At 29.5% G+C, this 24,655-nt stretch overlaps 1 protein-coding gene across 2 annotated transcripts in view; it reads right to left on the bottom strand.

Annotated features, from left to right (window-relative positions):
- Positions 1-546: 546 nt before the first annotated feature.
- The window catches only part of MSI2_1 (RNA-binding protein Musashi 2), a 68,799-nt gene continuing 44,690 nt past the window's right edge, over positions 547-24,655 (bottom strand). The window contains exons 6-10 of one of the 2 annotated variants that reach the window (XM_051209573.1): positions 20,722-20,814; positions 12,553-12,601; positions 9,868-9,950; positions 3,850-3,940; positions 547-3,073 (exon numbers count right to left, since the gene is read on the bottom strand). In XM_051209573.1, the coding sequence (XP_051075029.1) occupies positions 2,838-3,073; positions 3,850-3,940; positions 9,868-9,950; positions 12,553-12,601; positions 20,722-20,814 (552 nt within the window). In that variant the 3' untranslated portion in view covers positions 547-2,837. Of the gene's footprint in view, positions 3,074-3,849; positions 3,941-9,867; positions 9,951-12,552; positions 12,602-19,363; positions 20,815-24,655 lie in introns of those variants that run through there. The other variant, XM_051209572.1, reaches the window with a different exon arrangement.

Genomic DNA, 24,655 nt, shown 5'->3' with positions numbered 1-24,655 from the left:
TAGACAGTGCATGAATTAAGGTTCGAGGTCATAGATTTCTCAAAACAGTACCCATGATATATTTATTCATGAATTATTATACAATCGTATATCTAGTATGTCATCATCTTACATTGAAGTCACTTGTTGTAAATCACCTTCAAACTATATTATCTTCTTAGATGGTTTTCCGATTTTGTAGTGCGACCACACACTTTAATTAACCTAATTTCACTGTTACATTCTATAAGTTTATCTAATCAAGTCTCATCAATAATGAAGTTAATTGTTTAGCCCAATCGGAGATCTCATGCATAACGAAATTGTCTCACAAACTAAACGACAAACCTTTACAAACAACGCGACATGCTAATCTTACATGTTTGTGAATATATATGTATATATGTAGACACAGTGACGAAATACCACAGCTAGATGATATAACATAAATACAATGAATCATAAACATTCATTCGAATAAAACCACCAATACAAACAATACCAGACAATCAACTCAATATTCTTCTTTTTTGTCATTGTTATTGTTGTTTAAAAGAGAACAAACTTGATAAAACAAAACATTTCAGAAAAGAAAACATACAGATAAATTAACATTTTTAAAATCTTTTTTCTCTTTCTGTTCTGATCAAGTTTAAATATATATATAAATATATATATTTATATAATAGTTATCATCAGTATGGTCGTTGTCGTCACTGTTATTCATTTATTTATTTTCTTCTTGATTGTCTTTACTGTGCATAGATATTTTTTTCCAAAACAGACAGAACCAGATTCACAAAATACAGTTAATTCAAAAGAGTAAGGTGTTCTTATTTTTTTAAAAAAGGGGGAAACATAGGAGAAAATACAAATACTTCAAGGTTTTGTTTGTCTCGTTCAAGAAAGTAAATGTATAGTGATAATGATGGTAATAATCATTAAGGCATGCTTATTTATGTTTATATATATATATATATATATGTATATGTATATATAAACAAACAGTAATAATACTCAGTTATGAATATTATTCATTTGTTTATTAATTTGATTGAGCAAATGATTGATCATACTTATTAATTGGTTATTTAATTATTTAATTAGTTAGTTACTAGAATTATTTCCTTATGCATTTATATGACAAAATTATGCATAATAAATACAGATAATCAATACATATATTTGTGAAACAATAAAGAATTATTACTCGTTGTTTGTCATTTCTCTTAGATATAATCTTGAATATGTTTTTTTATTTTTTGTGTTTAAATAGATTGTCATATGCTTGTTTACATGTAATTTATCATTTGATTGTGCAATATACATGATATATATAAGATGCATTGAATAATGGAAAGTTTATAAATGAATAGGGGTGGGGGAATGAGATTTTTATAAACCTGTGAAATTGAATTAAGTAGTAATAAGTAATATAATGAACTGTTTTTCCATATTTTTTTGTTCGAAAAAAAGACAAACTAGATTTTATTACATATATCAGTATTACTATTCATGTTTATATTGTTATAAAGGCAATATATATTAAAGTGACTGATTGAATTGTTTTCTTTTGATTATTCATTTATTAATACTTAATTATAGTCAAACTTGAATGATTGAAACAAACATTGGCTTGATATAACTATAAAGTATATGCAAAACAATATATTATTTCCATTTCTTTTTAAATCTTCAATTATTATCATACAGATTAATTTAATTATTATTGTTCAATTGTTTTGTTAAAATTTCATTTTACATTAGATTGTCATTTTAACAAAATAATCACAAAGAAATGAAAAAGAGTCAAATTAATCAATACGAATAAAATAAGAACCAGAAGAAGTAAGTCATACCAAAATAACTCCAGGAGAAGTAATATATATATATATATATATATATATATAGTTAACTTGCTAACTGTCAGGTTTCAAATTTGATGAGAAGGTGAAAGGACAGCATAACTAAACAAATAATCCATTTACATTTGTAATTTATGTACTATACAATATGAAAAATACACACATATAATGATATTTGTGTAGGTAGATTGAGAAAGCATTGGATAATTCAAAGGGTATAATTAATCGTGCTTTAGTTCATAACAACAACAACAAAAAAATAATAAATAAAAATAAAAATAACTGCTGTCTTTCATTTAGTTTTTTTATTACACAAAATGATCGCATAAAAATTAACATTAGTAATAATGGAAGGTAAATGAGCACTGATAATAAGAGGGAAAGTTAATTAAACATGTAATACAAAAAAAAGAATGAAAATTAGAAAAAATTTGGGGGCCCAGAAACATTTTAACTGTTAAAAAATATATTTTAAAGAGAAAAAGTGATGACAATTCAAGTCTTTAAATGTAACGATTTGAAATAAAATATTTTGAACTACATGAATGTAGGCACATACAAATATACATAGAAACACAAATTCTATAGAATAACAGACAACAAATAAACACACCATTAGTTGAAAAATGAAAGGATAAAGTAGATATGATTGAAGTAAGAATGTGAAAGAATAACGAATGAGGAAGAAAACAATTGATGTGATGCATAGAATTTGTAGAAACCAAGTGATAAACATGCAATGCAATAAACGAAAATGAAACATGAACTCCGATTTTGGGCAATGAATAATGTCGAGATATTTTATTTGAAATAGTTTGCATAAAACACAGCAAAAATAAACGTGTTCATTGCTTTTCAAATTCGATAGAAGTGCGCCAATATGTATATATATATATATATATATATATATATATATATATATATTTGCATACCCATTAAGAAGATAGATATTACATTTCCACTGAGTTATGACTATTATAAACAACATTATTTTTAGGTCATGGAGATTACATTAGCATATGGAGGAAGAATAGCAGTTGGAGGTAAGAAGACTGAGAGGGGTTGTGATAGAGGACACTCACCTGGAGATAGATAATATCCAGGTAAGTAAGCATAGGCACTTGGTTGACGTGCTGTAATTGGTGATGTTGCTGTTAATGTATATGAAGCAGCAGCTGCTGCTGCAGCCGCCGCTGCAGCTCCATTCAACTGAGCAGGAAGAAAATGTGCTAAAATAATTTTAAAATATGAAAATCAAATATTTATTAGCCTAATAAGATATCATGAAATCATTTCTCAAATATATATATATATCAAAACTTAGAAAACAAAGCGGTTGATTTTATAATATAAGACTGAACTGTTTTCGTTCTGAAGGTGAATTTAAGGTTAATTTTATCTTGTAAACTGAATATGTTCACAAATACATCACATTAGTATTACAAATTTAAAGGTTACTGTACATTTAATGAAAATTGCCTCGAAATGTTTGAATAATTACTCTTTTATATGTTATATTTACTTTAGGTTATTTACTAGGACAGCTGAATACAGATTCATTTAATGCGTGCAACTGATATAAAATGGATGTCTAAGCTGAATTAGATGAAAGAGATTCAAATCCAAATCGATCAGGGAGCTTTAGTTCCATTAAGATTACAGATACACCTTGTTGATGAGTGTCAACTAGCACGAAACCTAGGTTCAGGGTTTCATGCTGACTACCTCCAACTACCATCTTATCTCAACATAGTGCACGCAATGTAGATCCATCCAGACTAATGACCACATTGCAACTTGTTCGAGAGGATTAGGTCTGCACTAAGAACGACTTGACATACATGACATCGATCACCACCAGTGATCAATCAAATGTCAGAAAGCAACTGGATAATTTTATGACAAGCTGTAATTATGTTATTATTATTATTATTATGTGATTATACAGCATTGATCAATAAAACATAATAATGACAGGATATTAAGCATGAAAGTAACAACTTACAAATTGGAGCACGAATAAACTGATGTCGTTGCTTAATCAAGGAATTATTTGTACTCATCACTTCTTTTGGAACTGCCTTTTTAGCTTCAACCTATCCGAAATTAAGTTTTTGTGTAGAATAAAAATAGAAATAAATATTTTCATCTGGGAGTTTGACTAAAAAGCAATAAATAATCGGGTTTTTTTCTTCTCTAAATATCGTTAATAAAAATTACATAGGTTTATTAGCTATCAATAAAAAGGATTAGTTTTTAGATATAAAAATTTCTGTAGTTTGTTTATCCTAAATTCAATGAAATTGTTATATTATTGATGGTAATACATTTTTATACATGAATCAAACACGTGTCAGGAATGTTACAGTTGGTCAATGATAGTATGAAGTGAGCTACTTATATCCACATAAGCAGTATATTACGATGGTCGGACATAGAATGTATTTCAATGGAAGATCGAGAGGGAAAGAACGGGAACAGAGAATAATTGGTAGGAAAATGCATGAACAATGAAATCTATAACGATGGACTGGGATTTGCAAAAGGAACAGTCAAGTTTGAGACGATTGATTGATATTTTTCAAATTAACTATTCACTGTATGGCTCTCAGATTTTAGTGAGATGTTCTGTAATTTTGTGCTCAAATACATTCGATTGTCCATACTCGTGTTCTCGTTCATGACAATAGTAATGAATGATTTCGTACAATCCTCGTAGGAATTAATTGCATTCAGATACATGAACTATTGAATTATTATTTATTAACTTGACAATGTTGTAAGTGATTTCAGGCATACAGCTGATAGGGCATAATTTAACAAGACTGATTCAAACTAGAGGTAGATATATATCTTAAGTATACATCTGATTTGAAATTATTATCTAACTGACACCAGTATATGATAAATAAATCATCCACCTGAGCTACAAATCTTCTCCACCATCTCATAAAAATCATCTTTTAAATGAATTTGATTTTCACAAACCATGTAAATAAATATTTTGATTCAATGAATTGAAAAAAAATCACCGTTTCTGTATTACAGAAAAGAGAATGCTAAACTGTTGATTAGAATACAATTTATTTCATAGAATAATAAATATACTACTAATGTCATTAAATATCAGCATATTTAACTAAAACATACTAATGATGAAAATTATTCGTCATACATATTTTCACATGGTAACAATTAAGATTTTCCTATTTGACATGGTTTAATTGAAGGAGAAATTTTTAATATCAGACGATTTGTTTGCATACAGGAATGGTACAAAGTGATAAGTGAAGTTTATTTTAGAACGAAAAGATCAAACATTTGCAATTATATATTTTACAATTCAGCAATCATTACTACTTAACGACTATCATGTAGACATATTTGCGGAGGTTTAAACACAAACAAAATGTATGCAGTTATAATTAAATATTGTTTTCGTTCAGGATAAATTTGTTTTCGGTACACTTGTCTCAATCGAGCTTGTCGTTTACTTCAGGAAAAAATGTTTGACAACGTATGATGACTTAAGATTGAAATAGCGAAAATTTAAAAGCTTTTAATTAGGGGTTAGATGATTTCACCATAACATGAATCTGAGGGGAGTTATGGTCAATCCCATCTAATTTTATGGAGAACTGAATATATTAATTCCTTCAAATTATTTAGTTATTATCATTAGAGGGATATAGATTGGATTTAAGTCTTTTCCGTGCAGGATTGTGTTGGAGCTATTTCTTAGCCAATTGGTGCTAGTGAATTCTTGGAGAACACTATAAAATCTTCTTTTGTAAAAAATATAAATATACTAACGTTTTTCTTATGGTGATTCCTACTTTCATTTAACCTTGTTTAATTATAAAATAATTATGTTCTTGTTCAACTGTGTTCTGATTTATGGACTTGTCGAGTGAAGTAGTTAGAAAGAAAACTAAACGATAAGAGTGGTTAAACCGTAATAAGGAAACTCAACAAATGATAATGAACATCAACTCCATAGTTTCACTTTGTATTCATAAAATAATTCTGTTCATTTTAAGCATTTTCTGATGACGTCAAAATTTAAACGTCAGTTTTCTAACATATACATTTTTTGGTCAATTATGCAAATAGATAAGAAATACAAATGAACAGTTGTTTAAGGTGACAATAGAAACAGAACATAAATTGTATTGGCATTATATACAAGAAGTAAGTTAAGATTGATTCAAAAACTGTCATTGTTACTATTACATAAAATTTCAACTATAAATTAAATAGTATTTGGTTAATTTTAATACTAGTTCTAATGATAACCAGGATGTATGAGTATAGTTAGTCAAACTAAATAAATGGTACTGTGTACTAAACAGTGAAACCATTCTTCCATCCTTTCTTCTTCTGTCTTAGCAACTAGTTAGTACTACAATTCCTTACACAAGCAGTATATATTAAAGTTGGATATTTGAACCTGAACTTTAGTCAAAATGTGATTTTACTAACTAATCGCTGATACAAATTACTACCTAATTTTGGTGTATTCTTTTTATTTATATGAAATTCCAGAACATATCGTTGAAATTAATGGGGGACAAGTCAGATATTTTGTAGTTTATTAATTTTATTTACTTGTCATTGATGTTAATACTACTGACAATTGGACTTATTACTCTAAAAAAATTAATAGACAAAATGTTATTCTACAGGACATAAAACCAGTTGAGAAGTAATATAAGTGTATAGACTAGTCACACTAAGAATGTGGACTAATGAGGCTCCAAATATTAACATATTACTCTACTAATAAAATATGGAGTAATTTCATTATGTTGCAAAATAATCTTCAATTCGCACCTGTGTGTTATATTGATTAACTGCAGAATTATGTTTAAAGCTTTTAGGTTAATCTAGTCCTAACTGGTACCATGAAAACATCTGAATAAAACGATGATTTCCAAAAGTTGCCATCTTTCTAATTATTAAAATGACACTAGTCTGTATGATATTTAGTGATGTAACTAATCTGATCTAGATTTCATTCAATAAAGTTTTCATCCTCTTTATCATTTCGAACGACTTCGTTCTAAAAAATAAGTGGTTAGTTGATAATCGTTAATCCTTAATATTTCAAGTACTTTATTTTTCATAGATTGACTAACTTTAAGAAAATTGCTAAATTTGACTTAAACAAAAAAGATGAAATAAATTCATTTTAATCCTATAAAATTTATTTCAAGAAAGATTCTTAAAAAATGTATTGAAGTATAAAAGCTCAAGGTGTATAGACGAATTGAATATAAAAGTGTGAAATTCACAAAAAAACATTTATGAAATAATGCAATTTATTTTCGGTCAAGGTCATCTCATTTGAATATTCAACCGAAATATATATTTATTCAATCGTATCTAAGCAACAAGAATATAAACTTTGCGTAATTATGAATGGATGAATTGAAATTGATTTTGTAAAAAGAACATAGTGAATTGTTTGATTAGATACGCATTTATTTCTTCATTATAATTATGACTTATATATAAGTTTATAAAGATTACGAATAAGTATTACATATGAGTATAATACCAAGGTTCAATAGTTTCTGCTAACTGCTTGCAAACACTTTACATGTCATGCGAAACAAATATCCATTTAGTTATTAATCTAAAAAAAGACTTTTCTGCATGAATAATAGTGAGGTCAGTTTCTTAGATGTCATAGAGAGATATGTTTTTTTCCTTACTTTTAACTACAAATTACGAATCCAAACTAGATAAAAGACTTGGATGAATCACTGGATAATTGTCTTTATAATGGTCTTAACCATAGTATTGTTAGTCAAATATAGTATATCTATACATCAAAGTACTGTGTTAAAACAACAAATAATTACAAATATCTAATCATTTACACAAACTAGATCTTTTTAATCAGCTGAAAAAAATCATGTTCTTCTTCATAAAAGAAACGAAAGAGTCATTACTACTTTTCTGTAAAGTAAAACTTACAATACAATATTTACAATAAGAGAAAGCATAAGGAAAACGAGTAACATGATAAACAAGAAACAAAAGGTGAATGAAAACAGGAGAAACAAATCAAAAACAATGAATATTTCGTAAAAATGGAAGATGGATGATATATACATTCATAGTTGAAAAAATACGATATAACAATAATGCCTTTCATCCTGTCTTTAGGTTTTATCATAAGCTTGTCCTTAGATTAAATAAACGTCAACATTTTTCTGTCTAGATTTAAGGGTCAGTTAAATGAATTTCTGCTAAGTTTTCTTCTTCTTTATATGGATATACATATATATGTTAACTCTGATGTTGTTTGTATATATATTTTTGTATGTATATACTTACTGATATATAAATAATAATCCCTTAATGTTTGTGTGGTATAGTTCTAATCGATAAAATAGTTTCCAATGAAGTAAAACTTTTTCTTCGTTTGAACCATGTCAAAATGATGATACAGTTGAAAAATGAAAGTCTTTCTTAAATTTACTAAATGAAAATAGTATAACCGATTTTCATTTGGGTTACACATTTGCAATTATCATGCCTTGGTAGCTATTCTGTCATTTAGACACTCAACCTCAGGCAAATAACTTTTAATTTCTTTATTTATGCTTAACTGTATCTCATGAAAATAGACTAATCATAAAACAATAATCAGCTCACTGTAATGAAGTGCTCACAGATGAACTTATCCAAAGCGTTACACAATAAGTTGAAGAGATTTCTCTATAGTTTTTAGTCTGAGCTGAAATATACAATTACTATGTCAAAAGAGGTCCAATAATATTGTATAGTACAGGAAATTAATAATGAAGTATAAAATAATTCCCTCATGTTATTTTTCGATAACTACTGAATCGATACGGTTAATTGATATCAAGTTCAAGATGTGACGCAAATAAGTATAACTTTGTATTATCTGTTTAGGTGTTGTGGAGATTGTCAAGTTTCTGATTGAGATCATAAACCGATTGTTGTTAGACCACCCTAAACTGATAATTACCATGCGCTTACTAGTGACTAGCTTCGTGAGAAAATTCTCGGAGTTCTGGTGAGAAGCCGTGACCAGTGGAGCTAATCCGTTTCGGCTAGAAACAGGTGTCTACCTCAGTACAATGGAAGATGGTCGCGTAACTTCATGGAATGTTTGAGGTTAGACATTGACACCATCGGATGGCGGCCTAGTGGTCCAGTACGTTAAGCGTTCGCGCGCGAGTATGAAGGCCCTGGGTTCGAATCCCGAGAGCGAGATCGTGGACGCGCATTGCTGAAGAGTCCCACAATAGGACGAAACGGCCGTCCAGTGCTTCCAGGTTTTCAATGGTGGTCTAACACCAATGGGTTCATGATCACAACTAAAAACTTCGCATTAGTTCACTTTACATCACCACTGTGAGAAAAAATTACCGATAAGAACACTAGAATAGAAAATAAGACAGAATTTGAAGGGAAATCAGGTATGGAAAATTCGGTTTAAAATGAACAGACTGAGTAAAGAAATGAAGAACGTTGATCTTATCATAATCAAAATTTAAAGGGAAACCAATGAACTAATGAGGCTTTATGTTTATCAAAATTCTCAGGCTTTGTTTTCTGATTAGTGAGCAACATTATGCTGATCTAGTTTTTTTAGTGTCGATATATTTCTACTAATCATGTTGTGAACGATGGTAAGATTTTAAGTGATTCGAAGTAGTCAACCCTGTATGACCTAGATTATATGCTAGTTACCAATTTCTAGGATGACGTGCGTATAATTTTGAAGGAACTGATGTTTCCTATAGGTTTTAAATTCACATCACCCAGCTTCACAGTGTGAGACGTTACTATTGAGCTATTCGGAATACTCATACCGGATTATTTGTTGTTCTTTTTCGTGTTGCCTGATTAATTGTTATGTGTAATGTTAACGCTAGTGTACAAAAACGTTTGAATTTAAAAATGCGTAAGTATATTTATATATATTCGAGTAGAAAAAAAAAGAAACTAAAATGATGTTTTTATATGCATTGAAACTTACCATTTTATTATGCAAATCATGGAAATGAATTTCACAAACTTTCTCAGCTGATTCTTCTGATTCGAAAGTAACAAATCCAAAGCCTGAAAATAATTCATATGGATTCAAGTTAATTTTCTTTAAAGCTCTATGATTAGTTACAAAATATTTTGTATATATTTACAAAGTAGAGTATTTATTTATTTTTCTAAGAAAAATCACAACGGAATACATTATGGTTTAGAAAGATATAATGATAACTTATATTCATATTTCAAATGAATATTAGAAACTGATTCTAATGCAATGCGCTCACAAATACCCTGATAAAACCGAGAGTGGGGAGAGTCTGTACTCCTTCTCGAAATGCTCTCATATGGTTACGTTTATATAACCACTGATGGGGAAGTCCTACTCACTGCCTTCTTACGGCGGGGGTGTCGTTTACGATAATAAGAGGACGAAAAGCGAATGTCCGGCGCTCTAACCGGGTTGGTGGACACGGAGGATCCACCTAGGATAGTTGGAAAACCCTGATTTAAAACCAATAGTGCATATGGGCTCCAAGATCCTGAAGGGACAAATGGCGTATGAACCAATTGTTGGTCACGGGCTACCATAGGACTACATCTCCTGACGTTGTTTCACTGCCTTGTGGATTAGACCTTTGTATCAAATGCCCAGGGTATGGCTCCTTAGGAAACTACCTGCTTCGTTCTGGGCACCCAAACAGTATCACAGCCCACACACAGATCAATTGACTTGTGTAACGAATACGTATTCGATGCCCATTTGTATTAAGATTTATGTGTTCAAATAAATAAATAAACTAATATGATGCATTAAAATATTGGATATTTACAGTCGTAACTGGTATCTTTACAAATCACTTTGAAATTGGTAGTTAAAAATTCATAACTTAATTTAAACATTGAATGTTCAGATAAAGTTTATTGACACTTTAAATGAATATAAGATTAATAAAATCATTTATTCTCTTCAACCTAATCACAAGAGTTTTTGTGATCACATTTTTTTCTATTATGCCTCTGAATAATCAGTTTTTTTTAGGAAACTAATAATTCAAGTCTAGTTTTGTACTATTTATCTATTGAATTAGTCAACTAGTTAGTTGAAGTTGTTTATTTGCTAGTTAAACTTACATATTTTGTGAATGAAACTTAATAAGTACACAGAAAGACATTTTTTTAGAAAGTAAAAAGAAATAGAAGCTTAACAGTGCATTATATATATATATACAAAGGAATGCACCTTAAGCTTTGTCCTTTACACATCGATGTGATTACAATGAGATATTTGATGAATTAGGCCAGTGCAAAAAGAATACTCCCCACTGAGAATATTGATCAAAGATTTCTAAGTGCAATTACTTAAATATTTGTACTATAGTTTTATTCGTTCATTAGAATAACATAGAATTCTATCTGAAAATAATCTTCTTGATTATATTGATCACAAGAGGAGATAATTTATTGATTAATTGTATTGATTTCAAAGTTACAGTTTAAGTCAATTTAATATCTTAGTTTTTATTTTATCTGATATAAGTGTTATACTTGATCAAGGATCACTAGACAGTTACTTAGACTTAGTCTATGAACCTTTAGTCCACTTTTGAAGGTCACAGTTAAAATATTATGGCAAAGGCAGAACTAAAGATCGATTAACAACTTCATTTTGTTATAGCTCAGCTGGTGTAAGACAAAACATTAAGCTAAGAATAAATAGAGCGATAAAATTTCTTTTTAGTTAGTTTTTCATCATGGCTCTACACTAATAATATATATGTAAGATTTACAACAGTGAAATAATTCTCATCGAGTGGTTGCGTTGCATAACAATTATATAGTGTTGTATTGATTATAAAATAATATTGAGTAACTTGAAGAAAGAGGATGATAGTAATCAAAGTAACTATTTGGAAATTAAACAGTTATGTATTGTGCAATATGGCAAATGTTTGATTTCCAAATACTTACTCCATATTGCATGATACATAACTGCTACTCAAAATTATTTTATAATCAATGCAACATTATATAATTGTTATGTAACACAACCACTCGATGAGAATTATTTCACTGTTGTAAATCATACATATATATTAGCGTAGAGCCATGATGGTAAACTAACTAAAAAGAAATTTCTTCACTTTATTCGTTCTTTTTACTGTATGTTAAAATGAGAATTTTCACTGTACAAACTTAAGAATTGTTTTATATAGAGATCAGTTACAAAAGGGATTTTGTACCTCTTCTCGAGTTCTCCATATATTTCATTACTGTCTTACCTGTTGTTACATTATGGTGCCGTAACACCTATGTCACTAATTTACTCTAACTGCAAAGATATTAAAAACAAAGCAGTAAGAAATGACTATGGAACTTTGGTTTAGGATTCTATAGTGGTGAATACTCACAAACCAAGACTATTATGTTTAGAAGTAGCGGTGTTTTATTTGGATAATAAAGTATTTATTGTTTCATATCTCTACCTGTGTTCAGTTCATTACATGCAACAACGATCAGTAACGTACACATTCAAAATAACTGTGAATTCGATAAGAATGCTACTGAGTTATTCAGACTGAGACCGTGAACCTCTATTATTAATTAGTGTATCTTATGACAACTAAACTAGGTATACTGAGAGAAATATTTGTTTAGCAGTTGAATTTCACCTTACCTCTATGTCGATTAGTTGACTTGTCCATCATTAATTCACATGATTCTAGCTGTTAGAAAAAATAAAAATGACAAATAATTGGGTCTGATTAAAACACCATGGTTTAGCAAAATAAAAATAAAAACAATTTAAAAGTAACTGGAAATAAAGAACTCAGCGAAGTGACGAGTAGAAATGTTCCTTGGTTTTTTTGAAAATTGAATAGTTAGTTTTAAAAAATGAATAGGGTACTTCAAATGAATTTCCAAAAGAGGAAACATTTCAAAGTAATCGGTTAATTAAATTAAAAAGCGGGTTTAGTTCTATTATATATAAATTAGTGTACAGCTAATGGTCTAGCTTGGGATTAGTAACTAACTATACACTAATATTGATAATTACCATATAGTTTAACGACAGATAAACAAAAAGCCGTATTTATACCAAATATCTCTAGGTCTGATAACTTTTAGAGTAAGGGAATTCAAGTATGTTAGTCACTAAAACACAAGAAAACATATGGTGAACATTTCAAGACATTTTAGACTAATTATTAACATTCACTTGAAGGTTAAAAAAGACTCAATAATTCTGAACTCGCGATATATATCTTTTACAATGAGTTATAGATCGTGTTAGTTTGTGCGTTGTTACAGTCATGTCCAACATTTGTTTTAATTTTCAGTTGTAGCTTTTAATCCATTTTTTATTGGTCGTTTGAACCTTCCAATCGATGTTTAGGACTGCAATTGGTCAGTCTCTTATTGGCATTTGTGCAGATTGCCTTGATATTGTCTTAAGTCACAAGCTCTATAAGCAGAGATGGACAGTAGGTAGCATTAAAATCGACTGTAAATGATAGGTAATTCAACCTCACAATGATCAAACTTTGTTATATCTGATAAGTCTATAATCACTGAAATGAAATTCTTAAAGAAATATATGAGTGTAATTGTCCAGTTGTTGTATAGACAGCCGTTCTAATTGTATGTCAGTTATGTAGAAACTGGCTAAAAATGATAATTGATGAGAGATTTCGGTATAATGAGGATAAGTGGAATATAAAAAGGTTCTGTGGATAACTTACGTTTACATCTAAAACAATACTTTATCAACTCACAATGTAGGGTCAATCAGTTTACGTGGTCAAGGTGGAAGAATTGGATTTCCAACTCACGGTTTTTCCGGCAAATACATGTCAACGACAATTCGGTAGCTACGTGTTCATCAATTAGATAATTTTCGCTGGAATTCACCATTCTAAATTTTCATTGAAATCGTGAACCGATCAACGTTAAACAACCATTGAAAACGTGGAATTACTAGAGGGCCATTTGATACTAGTATGAGACCTCACAGCAGTGTACATCTACGACCACTCAAATGGAAATCAAACCCATGAATTTCGGTCTCCAGTACAAACGCTTAACTTTTAAATCATTGGCTAACATTCAACCGTGTTTATGTTTTACTTCATTTATTTTATTCATATGACGTGTTAGGATATTGAGACTTTTGTAATACAGCATAAAACTAGCTATCTTAGTGAACTTAAAGTGTTGGTCATTATAAAAAATTAATTTACACATTTTATTCAACAACTTTCATAAGTCATTATCGTGAAAAAATGGCATAAGGTATATGTTCGTAAATGAACTGACCACATTCAGTTTTAAAAAAGATTTTATATCCTGCACTAGTAAGCAACAATAAAAGTGTAACACTCAAAGTGGAATATCATGAATCTATGAATAGTACGTGAATAATGCATTATTTTATTGATATTTCAAAAAAGGTATTAAAATATTTATTATTTTCAGAAGGGGTATTGTGGATATTGCAGTAATTTCAATGGTTGAGATCCTGGGTTCAAATCTTGCGGGAAGCGGGATCGAGGATACGCACTGCTGCGGAGTCCCATAATAGGATGAAACGGCCGTCCAGAGCTTCCAGGTTTTCCATGTTGGTCTAGCTTCAACTGACTCATGATTTCAACCATTGAAATTATTATTTATTAGGAAACTAATTAACATTTCTATTAATATCCCATATATATATATATATATATATATATATATATTAATTTGATTGTTGATAAAATTTCTACCTATGTAAAACTTCCATAGTGACCATTTTTCACGATGCAATAAAGTCAATCAATTGAAAAAGTTTGAAGTAAATTTCGAAATAAGTGATCATAAAATGTTGAAAAAAAGTCATTTTTTCTTAGAAAGGAATTCAAATTTACCCCCTTCTCAATTAGTATAAATAAAATGGCTGTTTGTGTTAGTACGAAGCGTTTTAGTCTAAATAGAATAATCTATGTTTCTATAGCAATGAAAAATTACAGGTTAAGTAGAAGGATAAATAGAGAACGAGGTAGAAACAGAAACTAAGAGCATTTATACGTATGTCTGTGTTCAAGCGATAAACTTAAATTAAAATGAGTGAAATAAGCGGCTCAGTTGAGTGAACTAAAGATCTCTTTACAAAAAAACAAACAAATTAAGCACCCATAAGCTTTGGAAAATCCGTCGACCACTACATAAAACTACTGTTATTTGTCTGAAATAAAAAATAACTGACAAATTTTAGTTTGACGCTGATTTATCTATGTGACGTATAAATAAATAGTAGGACGTAGAAAATCTAACGGCGTAATTCGTGTGTTAATTAGTTAACAACATTAAATTAATTTACAAGGAATCAGTTGTCACGAAACTATCGATCAGTATTATTAAATTAAGACACACTAGATGATATGATCTTAGGTAAACATTAAAGAAAAATAGCTTTAACCGTCCATGATAGTAAAACACGATGTTTCCCTTTTCATCTGTTACAGCTAAGTCACTGGTAAAAATAATCAGATTATTTTCGCATATATATATAATGCGTAAATTAGATAAAAATTTGATAAGATGAATAACGTTCATTCTCTCATGGGAACATTAAGATTTACCAATTAAAAAAGGTTTGGTGAAAGAAGACCATTGAGTAAAATAAACATTGCTTCAAAGAAAAAAAATTAAAGTTAGTTAAAAACGCTTTGAATTTATTGGAAAGAATAAATTTTCATTAAAATTCAGTAGTATATTATCAGTTATCATATAATAATTGTTACGATACTATTTTTTGTATGGGTATTCAGCCTTCTTTTTTTTTGAGTAATTGAATACCTATTCTTGATGAGAGCCATGTATATCACAATGCCCTCATCGATGGGTCATTTCCAAAATGATGGAAAAGAGAAGAAAATTTGTAGGGAATCTGAAATTACAAAGAGATTTATTCTTACAGACAGACAGTCAATTAAGTAGTAATGTATTCGCTTTAATCCATAATACGAGTATGTATTTAATTCTATTGTACTTATTCACTATAGATTTAATAAGATAAATAATGAACAATATTAGCTTTTTACGGAAAAACAATTGACTCCTTACAGTTATATGGTACAATGATAATGATTAAGTACTGAGAGTATATCTGGACAAAGCAATCCATCTGATTATATCCTACAATCAGGTCTAATTTAACATCCATTATTAATTACAAACTTTATAAACACTGAACTCAATCAACATAACAAGCTTTCTTCTGATATTTTGATTAGCAATCGCACACTCAATTAAATTACAATGAAAATGAGAATAGGAATGATTTTCATAAACACTAAGAGAATATATATCTATATAGAGATTTATACAGAGTAAATCGAATTTTTCCTTGCTTATTATATAAGTTGTGAGAATTAATTATTAATCACAGCGGGTGGTAAACGTAGATGTATGTATGAGTATAAATATATAAATATAGTGTACCCGTTTTTGAGAAAATTCCCAAATGATTTGCGAAAATAAATTGAAGCGTGAACTTGTATACACAATAATGATGAATTCGGTATTTATATATATAGATTGACCTGATATCAAGGAATTTCTATTATTTAGCCTTTCTGTTTTACACGCAGTTCATAAAATTCTAGTTACTTTTATCTGTGAACTATCCAATCTAATCATTTATGTAAGGTAAAATACAATGTTTCATCATACTTTAATTAAGCTATTGATAATAGTATCAGTAATAATTTGAGCATTGTGTATCAACTCCATCAAGAACAAAGAAACATTAATGTAACAGATAATTTTGCTAGTATTTTTATTCCTCTCCTACATGTATGTGATTCAGTTTCTCAACTATATTAATCATAATCATAATAATAACTAGTAATAACCGATTACATTCTATCCTCATTTGTTTTAACCACATCTATGTACAATCCCAATTATTTAATTGAATAATTGATGCAGAAAACAAAACCCAGAAATCAAAAGGAAACCTTTTAACAGCTTTACATATAGAGACAACATGAATGTATGAATGAATGAGATCTAAACCTAATTCGCAGTGTAATTTTTTGGTTGAGTTAATATGTTTACTCAATTACTTCAAGAGTTTACTTCTGTTACAGACATTGAATCTTTCAGCTAAAGTGATTTTATTCAAGACTCTGTAACTAAATAGTTTTAGACATATTTAAATCTTAAAAAAAATTTTTTTGGTTTCCTTTTAATTTGACAAAGTAGATAAAATTGTTATCATTCAATAACTGACTATATATTACTGGATTAAGTAGACTACAAGGACAGTAAACAGAAACCATTAACATATTTATCGATCTTTATTCTCTGGTTGAAATCATGAGTCAATTGAAGCTAGACCACCATGGAAAACTTGGAAGCACTGGACGGCCGTTTCGTCCTAGTATGGGACTCCTCAGATTACATTTCATTATTTTTGTTCTTGACATAATAAGTAAAAGATAGAAATCTTACACGATCATTTTTTTCTTTTATATACAGTTAATAAAAATCATATGAACCATATAACTCAGTGGTCAATATAAGATCAAGTTTAAACTGTGAAATGATTGCTTCAAACTTTAACTTACAATGAATTATTAAATACATTCATGTTTACAGGGTTACAATTACTCTTTAAATGAAAAATCTACAAATAATTTTAAGTCATTAGTCTTTATGATCTCATCGAGTAAAGTCACTTCATTCAGGAAGATGGAAGGATAAACTTTTAACAGATTAATTGTTGATGGTTCATTTAAAGAAAATTGTTGTTTTCAGTAGTATATTTATTATATAAATGAACAGAAGATAAATTTTAAAAAATGACTTAAAATATCTAATACATTGTAAACCTATGTGAAATATGATGTAAAACCTATGTGTTATATGGGTTAAATGATTGATTTTAAAAAAGAAAGGAAAATATTATTTTCCCATAGTATTAAGCGAATACATTTATTTGAGACGGTGAAACATTTCATTCTGTCAAACTGTAGATAATTGTAATAAACCACAAACCACTTTTCTGACTTAACCTTTCCATCAGTTTTTAAAATCTTATTGGAAGGAAAAAACAACTGTTAACATTATCAATAGCACTTAAATTACACTAGAGATATCTTTTCTGTACAATTTCAATAAATGTAAGTTGACTGAATGAAAATGCATAATTTATTTCTGTCAAGTTGTGAATTACTATGAAACGAAGACATATGAGATCAACATACTTATGTACACTTATGCGACAGTTATGTTAAAACATTAATATAAGCCCAAATAACAGCGACTAAGGATTTTACGATTATGCTATTCTAAATAACAGGAAAACTATATATATATATATATATATATACATATATATATATATACATATATATATATATATATATATATATATAGAGAGAGAGAGAGAGAGAGAGAGCGAAGGAGAATGAAGCAGAGAGATCAATATGTCGTCGTACATTAATAACAGTTCAGGAAGTTGATCAAGAGATCAGTTATTCATATTGTATTTTCTTGTAACCTATGTTTAAAACAAAGAGCAGGATAAATAGTAAACATAGTTATGCTGATGTTAAAAACTTTGACAAAAATTAACCAAAGTTATGAATAGCTGGTTACAATTACAATATGTATCCCAACCAGGAAACTGTGTCTGCCTAAGTGATTTATATTCTTATTCTGGTACATGTTTCTTCTTAAAAAAATTTCTCCTCTATTAGAATAGTAAGCAGTGAGTTGTTTGTCATACACAACAAATCTTCTAAATACACTAATAATAGATTTTCCATAACATTATGATTTAACTTCTAGTATGCGTCAACTACTCTAAATTAAACATCACGTATTGAAGAAACTGGATTAAAGCTATGCTTGGAAGAGATTTATGAGATAATACGTGTACATTACGTGTGTTTAGTGACACTGTTAATTTAGCGTAATGATGGAAGTCAGAAAAGTAGAATTCCTTCCTTGTCACTCAGTCAGTTTCTTCTTGTCAATGGAATAAACATTATTTACGGTGCCTAATCCATAATCCATGATTCACTTGATTCCCTTCACGACACATTTCCTAACTTTTCACATAATGACGTCATGCTTCCTACGTTTTATTTATTTATTACATACGCGCTGTAATTTGCCATTCAGCAGAAGCACTTTAGTGATTAGTAAACTTTTCTGTTTTGTTAATCTTTTAAAAGAATAAGGACAAAGCACAAAAGAATTGATGTTCATGTATCAAAATAGAAATACTGTATGCTCTGTAATGAAAATATTGATACGGGAGAAGCTTAAGAAAAACCCTTGTGATTTGAAGAAAATCAGCCATTAATCACTTGTAATCGATAATTATTTAAAAACCTTTATCTTTTTAAATACTCAGCAAACTAATTTATATTGAGATAATCTTTTGATTATCATTCCTATTAAACAACACATTCAATTAGAAAATTGACATAAGCATCGATAAATTATTTGAAAATGGGAAACTGATTCTAAATTTAACTTTGTTAACATATTATATTCTTTGATAGTCAACATAAATATGAATGTATCGTAATTTTGCTTTCCAATTTCAAGAAAATACTATGCTATTCAACAAAACAACATGAAAGATAAGTTGATCTATCATTTCTCAAAGTATTTTCTGGTTTAATAATTAATAATTTTTGATTAAGATCATGAACCTAATGATGTTAAACCACAATTGAAAACCTGGGAGTACTGGACGGCCGTTTCGTTCTATCTTGGGATTACTCGGCAGTGCACATCCACGATCCCACTCGCGAGATCCGAACCCAGGGCCTTCAGTCTCGCTCGCGAACGCCTAACCTCTAGACCACTGAGACGGCATCCGACGATGTTAATGTCTAACTTCAACCAGTCCAGGTTTCCAATGATGGTCTTGCTTCAAATGACTCATCAACCCAACTGTAAATTACCATAATATCTAAAAAACTCCCTTCTGATAATATAATAGTATGGTTGACATTTCGCTGAGTTTTATTTGAAAGCTAATAGTCTCTCTGTTCAATAAGTCGTTTGATTGTAATAACAAAACCGGTAAGTAAAAATAACTTTGGGATGCAGATAGTAATTTGTCATTTAACCAATTCGTTGATATATATATATAAAATAGCCTTTTGCATGTATCTAACCGCTAAAGTTATAATACGGGGTATTTATGATAACGCCTATTATGTGACGTGTGTAATAATTTATTGGTTAGATATTAATTTTCTGAAATTGACTAGCCAGTTCTTTTTTCATAGTTTATTAATTATTTTTGGCTAAGGTTAAGTAATCTGTTAATAGTATATGATGAAATTTGTCATAAATAATTTCTTTCAGGTGAAGCGAAAAATCTATGTTATCATCTTAGTTATCAGATGGATAACTGGATGACCGATTAAATGACCGTGAATGGAAACGCTTTATCATTATTGATAAAGAGTTATCGAATTCGACAAGTATCATATTTATACCAATTTTCAAGAATACCAAAGATTGAATGGGTTAAAATGTCAATAAATAGAATTATTAGAACGGTGTACTTAATTTGTGTTTGAAAAAAAGATAGCTTAAACGTTGATAAATCTACCGTGGTTGCATTCATGCAATAGGAAAGGTAAAATGCTTTAATTGCTGAGATTCACACTCTCAAAAATACATAAAATCACCTAGAATTTGTCTAAAAAAAATAAAACATTTAATTAAATATTTAACTCTCTTCACTATTTCCGAAAGAGTTTATGTCTTATTTCATTCTATGTTATTATTAAATCATTGGAACAGAAATCGAACATAGCCTCAAATTGCTTACCTTGCCAAATTGACTAAAGTATTCACTTAATTCTTCATTTGTTGTTTGTGTTGCAACTCCACCGATGAATACACGTTTAGTTTTCGTAGATACCTATAATAGTAACAAAACAGACATCTTTACAAATCGGTAGAAAAATATGAGAGAAAAAAAAGAAGAAACTACAAAAAAAAAAGATTTTTAGCATGGAATTTGCAATGCACTGTGCATGTGTATACACATATAGTTATACAGTGTCTATCTGTACAAGAAAAACAGACAAACTTTTTCTTCCTTTTTATGTATAGAATATGGGTACTAAACTATATTTTCAGATCTAATTTCATCTTCCTGATGTTTAATAATAACTCCTTACTTTTGAATAAGAAACTTAATCAGTAGGATAACAGTTATTTTATGTTACTGTTTATACCTTTTTATTTATTTATTTGGACACATAGATATTGGTACCAAATATATATGCGCCACACAAAACAATGAGAATTTGAAGAGAAGAAGGAAAAAAATGAAAAGGTAAGGAGCGTTTAAAAAAGAACAATAACGAACAGATTAATGTAAGGTAGTGTAATAATAATAATAATAATGGGGGAAACAGAAACGTACAATCAGAAGAGATCTTTCAGTTAAGGAAGAAGCAACCACTTTTTATGAAGAAAGTAAAAGAAGATTACAGCAGGATCGCCACTGGCTTCTATTCTGAGTCATATCTGATAACGTCTCTAGCCACTGTGTTTCACCATCTCTCGGACCCCAGCCAGGGAGTCGTGAAGGACCAACACAGGCCAGTCCCTTGCAGCTTTCTTTCATACCACGACACCATATCATACCTAGTCAATTATGTAGTCTAATGTAAATCTAATTTTATGTGAAATTTTTTTGTTTCATTTTAAATTTTGTCGTTTTTTACCCACCCAAATAAATAAGGACCATATTTATCGAAATGTGTCAGTAGTCAGTTGATTTTTATTTATCGTGTATGATATAATACCTACCAGTCATTTGTTCTAAATTTCCTGATTGTAGCATTAATCAATCATCACAAACATATAAAATTACCTTTACCGCTTCATGTGATTGCTTCCAGTAAGCAGACTTATTATTAGAAGAAACTAAACTTTCAATTGTCAAATAAAACATTTACTTATTTAGATAAAATCATAGCAGGAACCTCTCGAATCCACAATAAAATTTATCAAAAAAATATATATCATTAGTTGAAATCATGAGTTCTAGTATGGGACTCCTCAGCAGTGCGCATCCATGATCCCCCCCGCGGGATCCGAACCCGGGACCTATCAGTCTCGCGCCAGGGTTCGAATCTCGCGAGGGGCGGGATCGTAGATGCGCACTGCTGAGGAGTCCCATACCAGGACGAAACGGTCGTCCAGTGCCTCCAGGTTTCCCAGGGTGGTCTAGTTTCAATCGACTCATGATCTCAGCCATTGAAATCACTATATTGTACACAAAACACCTTCTGATAAAAGCATATATGTATATTAGTAATAAGACAAAATTACTTAGTTATTTAACTACGCCACAAGATTTTTGATTTATTTCTACATTTAAAAACTATTAGTTTTCTTAAAAATCCAGTTCAAATATTCAACTCATATAATAAACGTAAAGTAACCATATATCAATAACGACTGAAATGTTCAATAACTGAAAAAGTGGAAACTAAATGTACATTATGAAAATATTTATAGTATTGATTTTGATTACTAACACATCAAGAAATCGATCATTAGAATATTCTGTTGGAGAACATAAGATGTTTAACATTATGATAAAAAAAATATCACATAATATGATACCATCTATAGATTATGACAAAGCGTGAAACATTCTTTTCGAAAAACGTTATACATCAAATAAAAGATAATTTGATAAAGTATGTTACCAAGAAATAACTAGATTCAAATACTATTCCGCTTAATCAAAGGCAGTCTACTAATGATAGCACCTATAGTTTTTACTTCTCATGTATATTAATCAATTAATAATCACATTCAATACTGATTGTTGCATTATCAGTCAGTTTATGAATGTAAAAAGAATAAATCTTTTCCTAGAGGACAGTTATTCTGATGTAATTTACTTGTATAATAACTTTTTAGTTCAATGTGTACGTAGTTAAGTAAAGCATTACCTAAAATTAAAATGAATATCTTAATTGAATAAACGTTAAGAATAATTACATATTGAAAGTTACTCTCTCTAGAAAATCAATTAATTTGTTTTGTTACACTTATTAATAAATAAGGTTTTTTAGGTATTGAGTTCAGGTAAAATACGTTAGACTACTTTGAATTAAGTTCAAGAGAGTTTTTACGACAAATTTAGTTAAGGTAAGATGATGCTTACAAGATTATATTAGAATACTACGTGAACGTTGTGTGAATTTAGTAGTTATCAGATTTTTGCTTTCTATGTTAAACATGACACGTTTATCTTTTATGTAAATGAAGAATATTATTTAAAACACGATGTAGCCCATGATCTGACTCCAGTTGATTACTATTGAGATATCCATACCTCCAATCCTCATATATAATAATCAACTTCACTCGCGTTAGTGAATAACATTTAAAATAAGTAAAATACGAGAAAGGATTTTGAATAGTATATTTTGTACAATCATTGATCCAGGCAGACAATCAAAGGAACAAATCTAAAGGAAATGATGCACGGTGGAGAAGGCATGTGAGCCAACTCAATTTAATCAAGCGTGAATCAATATTTATAGACACATAAAAAGAAGCTATAGACATTTGATGGGTAGAATAAGATGTGTATACAAATACGCTCATATAAAAACAGTCAAGGTTGACAATCAAATAATTAACAAGGTCGAAACGTGACTCAAGAATAATGGATAAGCTGGCCTGTCCAGGAGCTAGAATAAGTTATATAGGCTTAACGTAACGACCGACACTACAACGACGTTAAAACGAAAACGTATGTAGTTTAGACTAAAATAAGTAAAAACGAAATCCATAACGTTTAATTAAACTTTTATACATAGAAAAAACTAAGGGAAAAATAGTGTTTATATAAATAGTGATTTATCAAATTGTTTAGATCACAACAATGAGAACATATGAAAACTAGCATTTAAAAAATCTTCCAACATCATTTAAAAATTCACAGAAGTGCATTTTACGGGACAATAATATCCTGAAGAGAAAATAACATCGACATTTTTGTGGAAACAGCATTTATTAGTTTTTATTTTCTGACATTATTCAGCTGACTAACCGACTACCATTCAGTTCAAACATCATCTAGCTAATGAGTTCAGATAAACAAATAGCCATTTGTGTAACGGTGATGATTTTTAATTTGTGAGTAGTTATTTACTCATTACGTTTAATGCATCATAAATACAACATTCAAAAGAAAGATGCCCAAAAGTTTGCGAGTCAAACGTAGTCAATGTAGGACATGGAATAAATGTGTATTGGGTCAAATTGCCACACATCACATTAGAAAAGTAAGAAAAGAAAATAATAGGACCTAAATCAAATAAGAAAACCTAGTTTCACCTACAATAAACATTAAATAATGAGAAATACAGAAGTAAAAGAAACAATGAAGAATTAAGAAAACAATTTTCGTCAGGTTTTAAAGGAAGAGAATGGACAGAGTTGAGCCAAAACCGCTGACTTTCTATTATACCACTTAACATCTCTACCTACTTACTTTGAAACCGCATCTATTGTATAGTACAAACCAACAGCAAATAATTTTATGGACTATTATAATTTCTTGGTGATTTTGACCCTTGATTTTTTATAACTGTGGTCGTGGCAGTAGAAGTACTGATATCTACAAGTGACAGTATAATCCAGGACGTCCATTTCGTCCTGTTTAAGACTAGTCATCTGTATGTACCTGGATCCAAGTTTTAATGTTTACAGTAAGATTAGAACCC

This window comes from Schistosoma haematobium, chromosome 1 (genome assembly GCF_000699445.3).
Source record: "Schistosoma haematobium chromosome 1, whole genome shotgun sequence".
In the NCBI taxonomy this organism is placed as follows: Eukaryota; Metazoa; Platyhelminthes; class Trematoda; order Strigeidida; family Schistosomatidae; genus Schistosoma; species Schistosoma haematobium.
Note: the sequence above shows the minus strand (reverse complement) of the source record. Positions and strands in the feature narration are given on the sequence as shown.